This window comes from Hyalella azteca, unplaced genomic scaffold, assembly GCF_000764305.2.
Source record: "Hyalella azteca isolate HAZT.00-mixed unplaced genomic scaffold, Hazt_2.0.2 contig1249, whole genome shotgun sequence".
Lineage (NCBI taxonomy): Eukaryota > Metazoa > Arthropoda > Malacostraca > Amphipoda > Hyalellidae > Hyalella > Hyalella azteca.
In genome coordinates this window covers 1-18380 of record NW_025931574.1, presented here as the reverse complement: position 1 = coordinate 18380, position 18380 = coordinate 1, and the positions used below count along the sequence as shown (strand labels likewise).

At 42.3% G+C, this 18380-nt stretch overlaps 1 protein-coding gene across 1 annotated transcript; it reads right to left on the bottom strand.

Annotated features, from left to right (window-relative positions):
• Nucleotides 1–725: 725 nt before the first annotated feature.
• LOC108680146 (peptidyl-prolyl cis-trans isomerase G) lies at nucleotides 726–13182 on the bottom strand. Its single transcript, XM_018168919.2, has 13 exons — nucleotides 13124–13182; nucleotides 12901–13046; nucleotides 12024–12176; nucleotides 11239–11326; nucleotides 9949–9978; nucleotides 9285–9430; nucleotides 8453–8588; nucleotides 8079–8202; nucleotides 7322–7504; nucleotides 6739–6831; nucleotides 5444–5683; nucleotides 4234–4613; nucleotides 726–3470 (listed from the first exon to the last, which is right to left on the bottom strand). Exons 2-13 carry the CDS (start codon nucleotides 13031–13033, stop codon nucleotides 1826–1828), a joined length of 3351 nt encoding a protein of 1116 aa, XP_018024408.1. The 5' UTR covers nucleotides 13034–13046; nucleotides 13124–13182; the 3' UTR covers nucleotides 726–1825.
• Between the last annotated feature and the right edge of the window lie 5198 nt (nucleotides 13183–18380).

Below are 18380 nucleotides of genomic sequence, written 5' to 3'. Positions count from 1 at the left end.
TCTTCATGAACTCAAGACTTAATATGATAATGATTTTAAAGTGACGATGATAGCGCAAATGACAAATGGTAGGAAGTATATAGCGGTTTCAGAGTTCATTACGTCGTTGGCCTGCCGCCGATTCTTAACATTGCGGAACATTAACAGCTTGTTGCGGTGTCGAACACGCAACTCACTGCTTCAATTTTGCTTTGCTTAACCGCCCCGCCTCCTTGCCGATTCTTGCGAGAAACTACCGCAGGTAGCTGGGATCGAACCCGCACCTCACTGCTAACATCTTGATACTATGAAGTTCATCCATTGGACCACCCCGAGGACATATGGTTGCTACAAGCATAATTTGAAGCATCAATTCGCCGTGGACAAAAAAAATGGAAATCGAGTTTAAAGAAAAGAGCAGAAATTTTCATGTCATTTCCGACAAGTGTTTTTTTAACTAGCAACGTGTTCTATTTATTGACTAATCTTAACTAATCTGCCATTAGTTTCATGGCGTTATGCAAACATCGCAACTAATGCAAACTAATTACTAACTTGAAATGAGCGATTTAGTCTCACGTCAAGATTGGTCAATCGCATCAATGATTGGCGGTCAATGATTGGCTGCACTCAAGAGCGGACTGGATCACATTGTCTCAATGGCGACCCACAACACTACGAGAAGGAAGCGTAAGTAGCACTGATACGCCCTTTAGACGGGCCAGACTGGGTCAGAATGACACATATAAAGGCAAATAGAGTATTGATATTTGGACATAGTCATACTCATTTCATTGAGAGTATGTATTAAATTAAAGGTAAAAATCATCAAAGTTAATCCCCCCAAAAGTCGGAATTTTCTTTAATCTTATCATTATTTTTAGAAAAAAACGTCTAACGGCACGTAAATTAATAAATTTTAGAGAGATCAAAAAGTTAACATGTAATGATCTAAAGATGAGATGTACGACGTTAAGTAATAGCCAAAAGTAGACAAAAGTCAATTTTAATAAACAAAAATCTACAAAAAATTGAAAATGTTTTCTCTCGTCTAATTTCCGTACGTTACTCTTTCACGACTGAAATTAATACAAAAAATAGCCGTGAAGAACTCGGTCTACACAAATTAATGAACTTAAAACATACAGAAAATTCTGAATCCTTAAGTAATAAAATTATTATCCAATGCTCATTAACTAACCAGCAAGTTCATTCCAGTAACATGACGAATTTGCATAATCAGCTAAATTTGTTAATTTCTAAAGGCCAAATATTTTTCCAGTATTTACACATACATATGCCAATTTAGAGCCCTTTTCCCATTAAAAGGAAGTCTCCCATTTTTTGGATCAGAAAACTATAACAAAAACTAGACTATGTCAGCCTTTACCAAGAACTAGAACTTCTTCTTCGGCTCACCTTCACGAAATCTTTCCCAAAATGAAATTTCCCGATAAAAAATTAACCATTCTCTTACCAACAGCAACTACACAAATGGCTCTTACTGAAAAATTTATTACATTTCTGTTGCAGGATTAACTACCTCTATTATTCTCGACGCTCAAAGTATAACGGAAAATTAAGTCAACTTAGAAGTGTACATAAAGAATAAAAATCTTTACGGCGGCAATTTCACCCATGTTATGACCCATGTTGTCAAAACTTGACCCATGTTATCAACACTTGACCCATGTTATCAACACATGGGATCCTCGTCATCACTGGACCAGATCAACTCTACCCTCGTCATCACTGGACCAGATCAACTTAACCCTCGTCATCACTGGACCAGATCAACTCGACCCTCGTCATCACTGGACCAGATCAAGTCGGTCTACGAAGTTTCCTAGTCAGACTCACTCGACGATCGTCGGGACGAAGCACTCGACGATGATGAAGTCGAGGACGAAGAGCTAGGGGACCGACGAGACCGAGCAAATTTGGACCGCGACTTCTTGGCATCTTTCGAGCGGGATCTGGACCGGCGACCGCGGGACCGAGACCGGGACCGTGTAGGACGTCGTTTGGATTTAGGAGTTGGGGACCGGCGTCTTCGGGACCTGGACTTATCCTTGGACCGGGACCTGCGACTGCGGGACTTGTCAGGAGATCGAGCCCGTCTACCGCGGGACTGAGATCTCGATCTCCTTCGTCGGGACGTGGACCGAGACCGACGTCTACGGGCCGAGCGGTCTCGAGACCGGGACCTCCGTTTCTCTCTGGACTTGGAGGCCTCGGACTTCGACTTGGAGGCCTCGGACTTCGACTTGGAGGCCTCGGACTTCGACTTGGAGACCTCGGACTTCGACTTGGACGCCTCGGACTTCGACTTGGAGGTCTCGGACTTCGCATTTGAGGCCTCTGACTTCGACGCCTTCGTCTCGGGGGAGCGATGAGGACTTCGGTCTCGCGAGGCGTGGCGTCCTGGCGAGCCACCGCTGCGATGACGACGTCGATTTTCGTCGCGCCTCTCATGGTCGCGACTTTTGGACGCAGCTTCTTTGTTCTTGTTGACAGCCTCGTCACGCGTGGACTTCACCTCTTTGCGTGCTGAAACTTTATCATCCTTTTTCTCCGAGTCTTTATCCACTTTTCTTGCGGAGTCTTTATCCATTTTTTTACCAGAATCTTTATCCGCTTTAGCCCTGGAGTCTTTATCCCATTTTTTGCCAGGGTCTTTATCATCCGCGTCTTTGTAGCTCTTGCCAACGGCGTCAGCGGGTTTGGCTTTGCCAGGTGAAGCTGTGGATTTTTTGGCTTGTTTGTCCTTGGTTTTGGTCATCCGTTCATCTTCATCGGAGGAATCGCTGGTTTCTGCAACTTTCTTCTTTTCTACTGGTCTTTTTTGCCCCTTAACTTCCTTCTCTTCACTTTTACCTTCATGGTCTTCATTTTCTTTGCGATGCGAACTCGTTTTAACGGGAGATTTTGCCGATTTTTCATCTGCCTTCTTATTCTTTGCTTTCTCAGCAGGTTCATCCAATTCTACAGCTTCATTTCGCTTGACTGCAGAACTTTTTTCAGCATCCACAGCCTTTCTCACAGACATTTCTTCATCTGAAATTTCCTCTGAAGAATCTCCACTCTCATCTTCAGGTATTTTCTTTACAGGTTGACGGATAACTTTCTCAGCCGTTTTCCCGGTAGAATCTCTACCGTCAATCTTAGCCGTTTTTTCAGCGGAACCTCGGCCGTCATCCTTAGTCGATTTTCCAGTAGACTCCTTGCCTCCATTTTCCTCTTCTTTCCTTGAACTTTCGATATCCTCGTCGGCCATCTTAGTGGAAGACACGTCTTCTTCTTTGCCGTCATTGGCCATCTTGGGGAGGCCATCATCATTGTCTGCGTCGTCCTCGTCATTGTCTTCAATGGGGTCGTAGTCGAGGGCGTTCTCGTCACCGTAGTCCAGGATCTTGGTGAGGTCGCCCATCATGTCCTCCCGCTCCTTCAGGTCGTCCTCTGAGTCCTCCGCGCTGTCGTGCTCGAACGGTCTGCTCATAACAATGCGTATGAAAATGTCTTACTCAAACGTTCTGCTCTTAACAGGGCATATGAAAAAGTTGTTTTCAAACGCTCTGCTCATACACGAACAAAATTACGATACGGGCATCAGGCGCCGCCCAGGACTCGGGGAGCGCGTAAATCAGCCGCTCATGTCCGCCTCGGCCGGGCTTGAAGTGCAGCCTCTGAGCAGCTTGTAAGCTCGGCATGACTCGGCCATGACAACCGTTGTCATACTCTCAGGACACACTTGTCATACTCTCAGGACACACTTGTCATACTCTCAGGACACACTTGTCATACTCTCAGGACACACTTGTCATACTCTCATGACATACTTGTCATACTCTCAGGACACACTTGTCATACTCTCAGGACACACTTGTCATACTCTCATGATCGGGTGGCCAAGCAGACCCAGAATAACTTCAAGCGAGTGTAGCGACTCTACGGCAGACGCCGAGGCGATACCCAAATTTTTTTAGGTAATAATGCATATGAAAATTACTCAAACGCTGCTCTACTTATAATGAATCTGAAAATGAGGGAAAAAGCTTAATAAATTTGCATTGTTTCAAATGAAAATGTCAAAAGTGTGTCAGATGAATTATAATTTTTTTCAATGAAAATAGAAATGAAAATCAACAGTGAAGGTCAATCATGATAGAGGAAAAATAATGTTCAATGTTCAGAAATTTGAAAATAATGAAGACATGAATGATTTATACGAGTTTTTAATGATCAATTCCTCACTTTTTTTCGCTGTAGTCTTGTTTCTTTTCTTTATCAGATTTGCTTTCTCGCTTCTCCCGCCCGCTTTCCCTACGCGGTTCCATATCTTCCCCACGACGATTAGTGGGAATTTCCCCACGGCGGGGAATTTTTTCTTCCCCACGACGATAGGGCCCTTCTTCCCCACGACGATTGGGCCCTTCTTCCCCACGACGATTGGGCCCTTCTTCCCCACGACGAGTGAACCTTTCTTCCCCACGACGGGGAATTTTTTCTTCGCCACGACGTGCCTTGTTTTCTTCCCCACGCCGCAAGGACTCGTCTTCCCCAAGACGTGTTTCTTTCCTCGCCTTCCTCCAGTCCCCGTCCACGTCCCCGCGTCTCCCCATGATCCACTCGTCCTGATCAAAAAGTAAATTTCAGAACATTCCATTGATTGTAGCTCATTCCACCTAAACAATAAAAAACTTAAACTAGAGACATAAAATAGACATAAAAAAATTGTGCAGAGCCTCACAGCCACCCAGACCTGACTCCCTGTTGCCTCACAGCCACCCAGATCTGCCTCACAGCCACCCAGATCTGCCTCACAGCCACCCAGATCTGCCTCACAGCCACCCAGACCTGACTCCCTGCCTCACCCAGACCTGACTCCCTGACTCACAGCCACCCAGGCCTGACTCACAGCCACCCAGACCTGACTCCCTGACTCACAGCCACCCAGACCTGACTCCCTGACTCACAGCCACCAAAACCTGACTCCCTGACTCACAGCCACCCAGCCCTGACTCACAGCCACCCAGCCCTGACTCACAGCCACCCAGCCCTGACTCACAGCCACCCAGCCCTGACTCCCTGACTCACAGCCACCCAGGCCTGACTCCCTGACTCACAGCCACCCAGGCCTGACCCCCTGACTCACAGCCACCCAGACCTGACTCACAGCCACCCAGACCTGACTCCCTGCCTCACCCAGACCTTACTCCCTGACTCACAGCCACCCAGGCCTGACTCCCTGACTCACCCAGACCTGACTCCCTGACTCACAGCCACTCAGACCTGACCCCTCACTACGTAGCAGATAATGAAGTAAGGTCGGACAACAATTTTACTGAGGCGGCTACGGCTGTCGCAATTTTACACTTACGGTTCATATGAACACAAACTCGCACGAAATATAGAAACGAATGCAGGCGCTAACATGAACGATCGTTCATAAAAGCATTCGTACCTGCTCCTGAGCGCGCCTGAGCCATTCCTCCTCGCCAGACCGGGGACGTTTCTTGCCGTCCCTCCTCGTCACCTCTCCTTCTTCTTCGTCGTCCTCGTCGTCCATGGACGCCTCAGGGACGCCCTTGTCGTCCCGCCGTCCCCTCATGGACGCCAGGGCGGCCTGACGGTGTCGCTCCTCGCGCTGCTTCTTGCGCTCCTCGAGTTCAGCGTCGCGCTCCAGCTGACGTTCAGCGCGACGCTGGAAACATACATTATATATAACATACAAACATACAACATAAATCCGTTATGTCATATATACCATCCATCCTTGATGCCATACATACAATAAATAAACATTTATCATATTAAAAAAAATTACTAGGAATAGATGCATTAGGTAACATACAACCTTTCGATACACACATAAACTACACATCACCCACCACACTACTCAACATACACAAAGACACCACATGAGATTTTTGAGAGGGTAGTGGTCAGGAGGCTTGTCCGGTAGATGGAAGAGGCTGACCTGTACAATAACGGACAACATGGCTTCCGGCGTAATCGTTCCTGTTTGTCGCAGTTACTGGAGCACCATCACCGTCTGGTGGCCCAGCTGGAGGAGGGAGCTGGCGTGGACGTGTACCTTCACGTACAGGATCAGCGGCATGAGGGAGCTGAACCTGAACTACTGGGGAAGGCTGAAACACCTGGAACTGTACTCCCTGGAGAGAAGAAGGGAAAGGTACGGTGTATCGTACTGTACACTTGGAAGATGATAACCGGACTGGCTAACTTTGAGAGTGAGACCTCCAGAAAAGTGACACGTTACAATGAAAGGAGAGGGAGACTGTGCGAGGTTCCCCCATTTAATAACCAAGCCACGGCCAGAGTACCGACTCTTCGTGAGGGATCACTGTCCGTGGTAGGACCGAGGCTCTTTAATGCCTTGCCAAAAGCGCTGAGAGGAGGGGAGTTCGCCCTTGCAACATTCAAGAGATGACTGGACAAGTGGTTGAGAAAGATCCCGGATTGTCCAGTAATGGGAAACTACTCTCAGCAAGTGACAAGCAACAGCATCTTGCATCAGCTGGCCCCAAAGGAGGACAGATAGACGGAACACATCCAACGGTACATCCGACGACGACTCGGAGACGGAGGACAACGAAGGCGGCGCATCAGCGTGACCGGGGACTAGGAAGTCCTAAACTGATCATGTCATAAAGATCACACACATTACACATTACTCACTACACACATACAACGCACACCACACACACTACACACACCACACCACACAGCACACACCTGGTGTATCTCGAAGGGCACGAGGCGCCGTTGCTCCTGCCGCCAGTGGGGGGGCGTGGGGGTCCGGGACCGCGCCGCGGGGGGCAGGTACCGCTGGGGGGGAGATGGGGGTTAGGGGGGTATTGGGGGGGGGTTGCGGTGTGACATATTGGGGGCGCGTGGGTGACCTTTGAGGGACGCATGGGTGACATTTCACTCACCGCGGCCCCTCGTCTCTTAATTCACCACAGCCCCTCGTCCCTTCATTCACCACGGCCCCTCGTCCCTCAACTCACCACGGCCCCCGTCCCTTAACTCACCACGGCCCCCGTCCCTTAACTCACCACGGCCCCCGTCCCTTGACTCACCACGGCCCCTGTCCCTTAACTCACCACGGCCCCTCGTCCCTCAACTCACCACGGCCCCCGTCCCTGAACTCACCACGGCCCCCGTCCCTTAACTCACCACGGCCCCTGTCCCTTAACTCACCACGGCCCCCGTCCCTTAACTCACCACGGCCCCTGTTCACCACGGCCCCTCGTCCCTTAACTCACCACGGCCCCTCGTCCCGTAACTCACCACGGCCCCTCGTCCCTTAACTCACCACGGCCCCTCGTCCCTTAACCCTCTTGTGAGGGTCGTGAGGACGACGCTCGTCCCTCCTGACGTCCCTGGCAGGTCGTCGTCCCTCATCGTCCCTGGGCTCGTCCCTGCTCTCAGGGACACCGCGGTACAGGAACCTGTTCTTCGGCACACAGGGGATCTCGTCGGGGTCGATCTGGCTAACCTGCAATTATATACCATTAATAATATAATATATACAATATAATATGATATGTATGTAGGTGATGGGTGGATAGCTAGAGGTCAACATAGCCCAAGTCCACAGTGCGATTCATATACCTTCCCGAGCGTAACGCAGCCGGGCATCTTCACGGCGTTTGACACAAAGCGCCCACCACAACAGCGCAGTTCAGTCACAGGCCGGAGCGCATACAGGCCGGAGTACAACTGGCCGGAGCACAACAGGCCCTACCGCAACAGCTACTCCTAACGTAACGTAACCTAACTTAACCTGCGCCTGTTGCGCTCCGGCCAGTTGTGCACGGGGCTGTGGAGCAGTGGCTGTGTTGTACAAAGCGGATTTACTGTTAGCCGGAGTTACCCACAGCTCATTGACCTGAGGCTATGTGCAGATATTGCATGCTGATGGTTGGCGTTAGGCCCAGGGCCTGTTTACGAGTCAATTTTGTTACCCACGGCTGCCCTCCCTAGGTGATATTATATACAATATCTCAATACATGTTTAGGTGATATTATATACAACATTTCTATAGGTGTTATGGCTAGTGAAGGCGTGCCTGTACGATGGGGTTTGCCCTGATGATGGTGCGGGTGATGGTGGGGGGCGGCTCCACCCCCTCATCGTCCAGCAGCTCCCCCTCCTCCTGCTCCTCACTATCTCCTTCATCGTCTGAGTCACTCCTGCATTACGACAACAGTGATAACAGTGACAACAGCAGTGACAACAACAGAGACAACAGCAGTAACAACAACAGTGACAACAGCAGTGACAACAGTGACAACAGCAGTGACAACAACAACAACATCGGTCATATTAACTCTATATGAAGGTAGGCAATAGCAGCAGCAACTGAAGAACGGCACTTAGAATGTATGATATAATAATAAAATATAACAAACAATGATATTATATGATAAAAAAATGACTCACACTTGACGCTTGGCCTTCTTGGTCTTCTTTTTCTTCTTCTTCTTGTCCTTCTTCTTCTTCTTGCGCCTCTTGCCTTCTTCTTCTTCATCTGAGTCTGAGGAGGAGGAGAGAGCCTTCTTCCTGGCCTTCCTCTTCTCTGCACATAATACATAATTACCTTCTTATTACCAATTACCTTCTTATTCATAATTACCTTCTTATTACCAATTACCTTCTTATTCATAATTACCTTCTTATTACCAATTAACTTTGTATTAATACTTAACTTTGTATTAACAATAAACTTTGTATTACCAATTAACTTAGTATTAATAATCAACTTTTTATAAATAATCAACATTATTTTATAATAAACTTTTTCTTAATAATTAAATTTGCTTCAATAATAAACTTTTATCAATAATTAACCCGTGGACAAAGCCATACTCAAGTGGTCAGAAATTCCTAAAAGAAACTTGATAGATTAGCTCAAATTATATGGATTATAATTAATCATAGAATTAATTTTTCTGCTAAAATCTACTAAAACGTCAACTCCAATATTTATTATATTTATTGCTGCTATTTATTCTCTTTAATGTTATTAAATTGGCACATTAATAATAATACAAATTATGTTTACATTTATATGTAAGTTGAGTATATATATAATATATAGTGATTGTGATGCAGGAGTTCACATCACAGGATGGTGATGCAGGAGTACACATCACAGGATGGTGATGCAGGAGTACACATCACAGGATGGTGATGCAGGAGTACACATCACAGGATGGTGATGCAGGAGTACACATCATAGGATGGTGATGTAGGATGGTGATGAAGGACTCACCCTTGTTCTTAGGCCGTGACAGGAGTTCACCACACCGCTTGATGGTGACAGAGTTGAGGGGACGATGACGGTTATCGACAGGCAGCTCCTCCATCGCCACCACCACCTCCTCACCACTCACCACCCGCCCGAACACCACGTGCTTCCTGGTCATCACAACCACCATCAGTCGAAAATAATAGTGAATTATTACATCATCAATAAAATATAATAGTGAATTATTCTATCATCAATAAAATGTAGTTGTAATTGTGTTGCAAGTGAGACAACTAATTCACAATCAACAAGATGGCGTTAGTGGCAAATTACAGCGAATTAATTCACCATCAATCTATTTTAGCTATAACAGTTCTCCAAAACACAAAGAATTTATTCAAATTATTCACAACACAGCTCATACATACATAGCTGCTCATACAGAGCTGGTGTGTGACTACATAGACAGCCAACACATCTTAGTTAATGTTCCTTCATACAAGCATTATTTTTCTATCTTAGACACATCACATCAAATACATCTTGCATGATCACTGCATGACACACCATGACACATGACACCCCCGACACAAGACTATGACACACAATGACACATGACACCCCCAACACACGACACACCATGACACATGACGACACTTCACACATCACCACACACCACATCACTCACCCGTCGAGGTGAGGTGCAGGCTGCGTTGTTCTGCGGTGAGACAAACAAGAAAGTCAGCGAGAGAAACTCTCAGGAGCTCTGCCCTGCTGGGGGCAGCACTCTAGGGGCGCTGCCACATGAAGGAGGGCTGCTAGATGAAGGTGAGCTGCGTGGAGGACGTTGCTTAGCGCGGGGGTAGTCTCCCCTGGAGGGACGCCGGCTCTAACGCAGCACTCTGGGAGACGTTGCATAGGACTGGGGGAGCCGCTCTGGGAGCGTTGCTATGGCAAGCAGCACTCTGGGGGACGTTGCTCTGGGGGGTGTTGCTTTAGGAGCAACACTCTGGGGGGTGTTGTTTACTGCAGGGGTAGCCGCCCCTGAAGGTATGCCGCCGCTAACGCAGCAGAGGTAAACACTTCCCACGGCCACCACATTGTAGAAGGCTTATACCCACGACATGATTGTGACATGTACATATATGACGTATCATATACATTTATATTCTGGTTTCCATTTCATTCATTAAAATATGTAAAGAACAAACCCTAAAAGCAGCCCGTTAAATGAACATTTTTTTTAAAATAGTTCAAAGTGTAAGCAATATGCACAATATTAAATATTATGTATATAATAATATAATTTATTAACATTATACAAAGCTACTCATACATACCTGATGTGTGGCTACAGGATATAACATACATTACATGATATATAAATATTTCAGACAGAAATATATACATAGGAAATTTGTACCGGTATGCTATGTATATGTTCTCATAGTACCGTATGTTGTTATGTTAGGATAAATATAACATGATGATCAATATTAGTTAACAAATTCTGCTGTTATACTATCGAGTTTGGTGCCACAAATATACAGAGGCTGCAAACAGTTCTAATATACATGTAAATACAAAACTTTTGTAAATAAAACATTAGATACAACAAAACCTTAAATACCTATCAAACCTGCATGTAATACACTATAAAATGTATATATATATATTATAACACATTTCATCAAGGTTATAAAATTAGTCACCATCAATACATGAATATTAACACTCTGGTAAACAGAGGTGTATTGAGTGATATATTCAGTAATAGATGCAAGTTTTTTATTGTATTGTAACCCTAACAAAATTTAGAGTCACCCCAGCTTCTGGTAATCAAAATCAGAAGCTGTTGCGTCTTTAAATTTTTACTGGGTATTTGAAAACATCAGGTAGGAATAATGCCTCTACCACAGATGATAAAGAATAAGCCTATAATTGAATGAAAAGAAATAAATATGTAAGATTAACTCACATGAAGAACTGAGAGCCGTTGGTGTTGCGCCCCCGGTTAGCCATGGACAGGAGGAAGGGCGACTCATGGGCAATCTCCAAGTTCTCGTCTGCAGTCATTTAAGTGGTCTTTATTTTATTACTTAAAATATATAAAGTATTACCATCAGAGCAGCCACTTAAATGAACATTTTTTACAATACTTCAAAGTTTAAATGTGAACATATAACATTAACATAATATACTACAATATTGCAGGTAAATAGCCAGCAATATATATAGCCAACTATAGAAAACCTTGCTATATATAGAAATATATACCATATAGCAAGGATACTGAGGGTTTTATAGACTGATTCTTGAGTCAACAAAATTATAGGTTATGAACAGAATTCAAATTGATAGTTATTTTCCGCTGGATAGTCTTGAAGATACAAATTGCAATCTAGCTCTTCAAAATGGACACATTGTCTGTGAAATATTAAGAGCTCAGGCAAGTTCAGTCTTTTGTGCTGGGGAAAAGTATAGATAGAGAAAAAAAGATAAAAAAAGCAAAAAAAGATAGAAGAGTATAGAAAAAATTGTACTTTTTAAAATGATTTATTCTGTCAATTGATTCATGCATTGTCTCTAACTTTATGCAAGCGTGCAAAATTTAAGATCAATTGGAGAGGTAGAAGTGTGTTAAATATTGATCATAAGATTTGTAGCAGACAGACAGACAGACAGACAGACAAGAAGTGAAGTTAAAGAGAAGTCTTGGAAAAAATAGAACTTTCTAAGCCTAGCACAGAGCAATAAACTCACCATCAAAGCAGCCACCATAAATGCTCTCTCCACCTGTGCCGTTGCCTGCACTAAAGTCGCCAGCCTGGATCATGAAGTCCTTGATGATGCGGTGGAATTTGACTCCCTCATAGTGCAGCGGCTTGCCCGTCACCTGACCAATGCCAGCCTCACCTGGTCATGGTTAAATCTAATGACTTGACCCGACATTTTCCATGTGTGTAAAGACTTTTATCTTCAGTTTATGTTTATATGACATAGGTATTTAGTAAAGACATCAATGTCTTCACTAAATGGGGTACAAATAGATTGCTTTTTGTTGTGCATTGAACAATTCTTAGGTTATGGTTAACTCTAATGACTTGGCCAGTTAAACATTTTCCACGTGTGTAAAGACTACATCTTCAGTTTATGTTTATATGATGTAGTACCTACATGTCTTTACCAAAATGTACACAAGTTGATTGCTCTTTGTTCTGCGTTGAAAGCAAAATAATTCTTAGTATTATAGAATTAAAATCATTCCAAAATGTATGATGCATTTTTTTGGTGTGAATGTGTCATTTCAGGCGTTATTAGTCAGAATTTAAATAGTGATTTACAATCTGCCACAGCCCATGCTGTTGAACCATCAACAATATCCAGTATGTGAAACTTCAACCCAACTTAAATCAATAACTAGCCATCAAAATAAAGTATTGCAATACAAATTTTAAAACAATGACAATATTCTCAATAAAGTCCAAATATAATAAGTTATATATTTGCTAGAAAAACTTCAAACCCTGATATACCGTAGACCTCAACAAATAAATATTTTCACGAAATAATTAATTCCAAATAATAAAGAAGAGGCAGTCACTAAGATTGATTACAAATATGTGTAGTTTTAACTAACCTGTACACAGAGCTCTGAAGTTCTCACATGTCTTAGGACACAAGTGGTCAAAGAGCTCAAAGATGATGCGTCCGGCAGGGATATCATCAATGCTGATATCAAAGAAGCAGCGGATGGATCCGCCAGCCTTCATGGTGCTAGATTATATTAAGCTTCCTATCATTAAATGGTCAAACTGAAAAATATAGGAAGAAGAAAAAATAATATTAGCATGTTAGATTATATTAAGTGTATGTTTCCTATCATTAAATGGTCAAACTGAAAAATATAGGAAAAAGAAAAATCTTATTAGCATTATGAAATAATCTAACCAATTTGACAGTTGTTATCAACCAGTGATGAAATTTTTCTAACATGCTTTAAATATAACTATAACATCATAACATATATCTTGAATTTAAAGGATACCAAATTATCTGGTAAGTCTTAAATATTATCAACTAATAAATAATTGCTGATGGAGCTGATTTGGGTCAGAGCTGCAGAATGCTAGTCTACATCTGTGCTCAGGGTGGAATTCTGGAGATAATGGTTCATATATTAAAGATTAATTCAGCCTCATCTATTAAAGATTAATTCAGCCTTGTATATTAAAGATTAATTCAGCCTCATATATTAAAGATTAATTCAGCCTCATCACTTGCTAACTTAAAATAGCAGCAGTTATATACCTATATTTATATCAATATATATAAAAGAAATGTTGGGTGAAATATATTTTGATCTAATAAGTGTTCTTTACTACTTGGTCTTGTTTATATATTATGAACAAATAAATATATGTTGTTTATATAACATAATATAGTAATATAAATTATATTATGTTATGTTTATATACTATAGATATATATTAAAATTATCTATGCAGATTCCCAACAGGGATGACCTTGCCTGAATTTTATCCCCACAGGGTAAAGTTTTGAGTGGGCTGGAGGTTCTCATCAAGCATAAAAACATCACCATCTCATCAAGCATCAAATATCACCATCTCATCAAGCATCAAATACCACCATCTCATCAAGCATCAAATATCACCACTATTATTGAGGACTTGTAGCCAAAACTACCTCAGTCTATCAGACTAATTGCAGAGAATATTTGCCATAAGGTATAAATGTCATCAAGATCTGAAACGTTAACTGGGGTGACTTTAGCCACCTGGGATGACTTTACCCATACCTACAACTGAATCAAATGGCAGCAAAACAAAATAATAAACGTTGGCTAAAGTGACTGTGGTCACTTGGGCCTCTGGGGTGACTTTGGCCAATGTTTATTATTTTGTTTTGCTGCCATTTGTACCTGTTGTAGGTGTGGCCGGAGTCACCCCAGTTGACGGAGCAAGCAAAAACTAGATATTGGTGCATTGTTACTTTATGTTTATTTTGAATAGGTACTTAAGGCCCTGATTGAGAACCAAGAGGCTTTGTTCAGGCTCGACTCTTCCCTATGCATTTCTTCACAAATTAGAATAGACTTTACTCCACTTGTAAATGAGATGGTGATATGGATTTTTCCATGCTTACCGAGCTATTTATTAATAAATGGTGGACAGGAACAAAAAAATGTAAACTTTATGTTAAAAGAGTTTTATTGAGAGGAAATTTCAAGAAACTTTGAACATCATTTTTCATCAAGTCTGCAACTTTTATACTTTTTTTGGAGATGTAAACGGATTGTAATTTTCATTCTCCATTGAATGGTTTACTTGGCATTCCTTGATCAGCCTCCTTGTTGTATATATTATTTCTCAAAAAATAGTTATGATCGAGCCTGCTGATATGTGGAGGGAAAATCCCACATCCTAGCTTCTCAAATGGAGGTGTTGCGGAAGGTATGAGGGAAAAGAAATGTCATAAATTACTCAACAGTCAGTTAACAACCTGCGACATGGTGAAGGTAAACTCAATGAGGGACAAAGAATAATACGTGGCCAGTGGTCAGCCTAGTCCAATTAGTTATAGCAACCGTTGGCCATTCCTCGGCTGCCTGAAAGGAGCTGGCTAGGATATCATATTACAAAGAGTACAAGCTCAAGGGTAGCGACTGGCCAAGCTTTGGACAGATCAAGGATTTTACACGATGGTTGCGAAAACCTCGCTCTCAAATTTTGCTGCATTCTGACTACAAGCCTTAATATACCAAAGTGGAAAGTGCACCTGACCTGTTCTCAGGAGTGGCATAACTTATTGAGCTGCGCTACAACATACCTGCCATTTTTGGAACTGCTAGATTACTGCTACATGAATTATCTCCAGGGTGTGTAAGGTGGAAGCAGCATCGCCAATATATGGGGTTTTAAAGCCCAAAGCATCGCCAACCATTTTCAAGATGTGTTGCTGGGTAATTTTTAATGAAAAGCCATTTACGCTGAGTAATGAAAAACTATTTACAAGCCACGAACTTATTAACAAGGTTGCATGCACGTGTTACCCCAAATAGCTAATTTTACCCTAAAAACAGTCCAATTGTACAGCAAGTGTCAACTGAACATGTGATGATGCAGTCTGATCGCTCTAATGTGACCGCAACTACATTTTGTTTACATTTTTATTGGCGAGAAATCATCGCAACCGATTTCCTGACAAGCTTTACTGCATCCTGATCCATCCAACGTCCGGAAACCTTACTTTTTTCTAAATAGTTGGCCAAAGACTGACAAATATATTAAATGCAAGAATTACAATCTAAATGTGTCAGCAAGATCATCTGAAGGCGTAAATTTTGCTACTGAAACGTCACCAAAGATCTTGCAATATTCATCCACTATCTGCACAGTGGAATTATCTCATATCTAATTGTTAATAGAAGTGCACAATCAGGCCGTGAGATTACAAATATATTGATTGTCAATTTGAGGCCATGACATTTTTGTAATAGGGGAAATTTATTAATTAAAGACAGAATTGACATAATTATTTCTTTTTCAATATGTACATATTACATGATCAACTTTCAAATTCTCCCTGGGCAAATTTTTACATATTCCTAAGTTGAATGGGGGCAAATTTTTACATATTCTGAAGTTGAATTCTGTTCCAATTGGGATTGAAAAATTCTACTTGCTCTAATAGTATACTATCTCATAAAACTGCATTGTTTCCTCAACAGAAGAAAAAACCTGTCACAATCACAAGTCCACAAGGCACAAGCTTAATTAGTTCAGCTGTGCAGTCTAAACTCTAAAGTAAACAGCAATGTTCTTGTTGATATTTCTAAGCAATCTAAGGTAAAATCACAAATTAGGCTTATTAGGCAAATGCATGCTGCTGAGCAGTGAGCATCAGAGCATGCATGATGCATGTCTTGGCAAATATAAAATAAGTTTGCACCTCACTATGGCTTTCCTTGGGTGAAAAAGGGATTAGGCTTTATATATAGACAGCTTTGAAAATAGACTCTACTCTCTGGACCAAGCAGCTTTAAAAATAGACTCTATGCTCTAAATATCCATAAATTCATGATTTCTGAATCTATATTTGAATGAAAATCTATAAATTTAGGCCTGGCTAGTAATTGACATTCATTTGAGACTAGGAAAATAGATAGGCCTTATTGTCCATAGCCTACAAAAAAAATGCTTATGGTTATGCTAAATTTTTACTCAATTTTATAACCAACATTATGCATAAGAAATTAACGAATCGTGAGAGATCATAGCTAGATCATTAGATGATGAGACATTGAGACTTGAGACAGCTGACAGTCCAAATTATCATTAATTATGAATGAAAAAATGATCAAAAACAAAATTAAGACAACTTTAAAATATTATTGGCAAGGAAAACTCTGATAAAATTGTGGCAAAAATACATAATCTATGACTGAGAATATTTATTTATAAGTACGAGAGCCTTCAAAATTACGTTAAGCCTATATTATACTGGCTATATGCTTGGAGTAACGATTAAGCAATACTTCCTGGTGCCTGCACCAAAGACAACAGCGGAGGCCGGAGTGCACGCTTAACTACAAGATCACCACTGGAGAATGTTTCTGAAACATGGATTTCTGTTAACACTGTCACTTTGATTTTCAAAAATTTACCACTGTTAGGACATTCGTACTCTCAAATTGCTTGCTGAGAATTGATTCACTGATAAATAAAATTAAATATATGATACTTATGTTCTATATTGATTCTAATCAATAACTAATTTGTAAACTTTTAAAATGATCTTCCGACCTCAAGCCGGCATGTCACATGGATCCGCAATTCTGCAGTTGTTGGCCATGCTGAATTTTGTCAAAATATTCAGTAGATTGACTGCGCTCTTGATCGTTGGTTCCTCGATTTTGCTTCGTCTAGTCTTTGAACAAATCAAAATTTGAATAATTTAAAAACAAACTGTTACAATGCCTACTGGAAGGCTGAAACGTAAAAAAAAGTACCAAGGAGTGAAGGAGACTCGGTATCAGAATCTTCTGATGCCTCTGAGATCAACTCTGTACAGACTGTACCTAGTAATTCACCAAATCATGTAACGCCTACCTGGTCTCAAATGCCCTCTCTCAGCCTAATTGATACAGCTCCACCTAGCAATATTGATAATGATGTTAGAGCCTTGCTTGTGGATGATGATACATTTGAGGGTTTTCATCCCAGGATGGAAAACCACCTTAGCCAACTGAAGTCTCAGCCTNGCGAGAATCGCCTCTGGTGGAACACGCCGTCAGCTAGTAGAAGATCAAGATCAAGATGTTGTTTTGTCTGCTTTTTGAGGAAGTGGAGTCGTCCTCCATACACCTCACGGCTCAAAACGAACGCAACTGACTTTATCCCCTCAGCAGGTATTGTCACAGCCGACGAATTCCTGCTGTGCGTATTTTTCGAGGGATATTTTCTTCACCAAGAGCTCGATACAAGATTCCAAGGAAGTGGAAGATTTTCCGTAATACGCATGTGTTTCATCATATGTTTATGGAGAAAGACAGTTGCGTTCGTCGTGAAAGCATGTGTGAGAATTGCGATCCCTAAAGTAAAGTAACCGGTAAATTTTTAATTCAGATTCTTATAAGTATTCATAACCTAATTAACCTTTATTATTTGATTTGTTTCTGCTTTAACCCGACTGGCTTTCTCCCTCAGAGGTTTGCCAGTCCGCATTGTTTTTTTTTCTTTGTTTGTTTGTCCACTCCATCTCTGTGTAAGGTATATTCGTCATCACAAGAAATCGTCCTCCGTCTTGATCCTAGTCTTGCATGGGAGATACAGGCTGTCTTGCTGGGTCTGGGTTTGGTCCCCCAGCTGCCCAGCACCAGCAGCAGGCTCTGGCTCAGCAGCCTCTAGTACTGCTACTGAGTACTGTGGAGCCATGGTCAGGAAGGTGCAGCGTGTACGCCGGAGGTTCATTTTCGGATGTACGCCAGTATGCCAGGGAAGATAGTTGCCAATATGCTTGCTAAAAACGGAAGTGTAACCCTCGCCAATGCTGCATGATTGACACAGGCACACGTACTTTACGATTGATGCCTGGCGA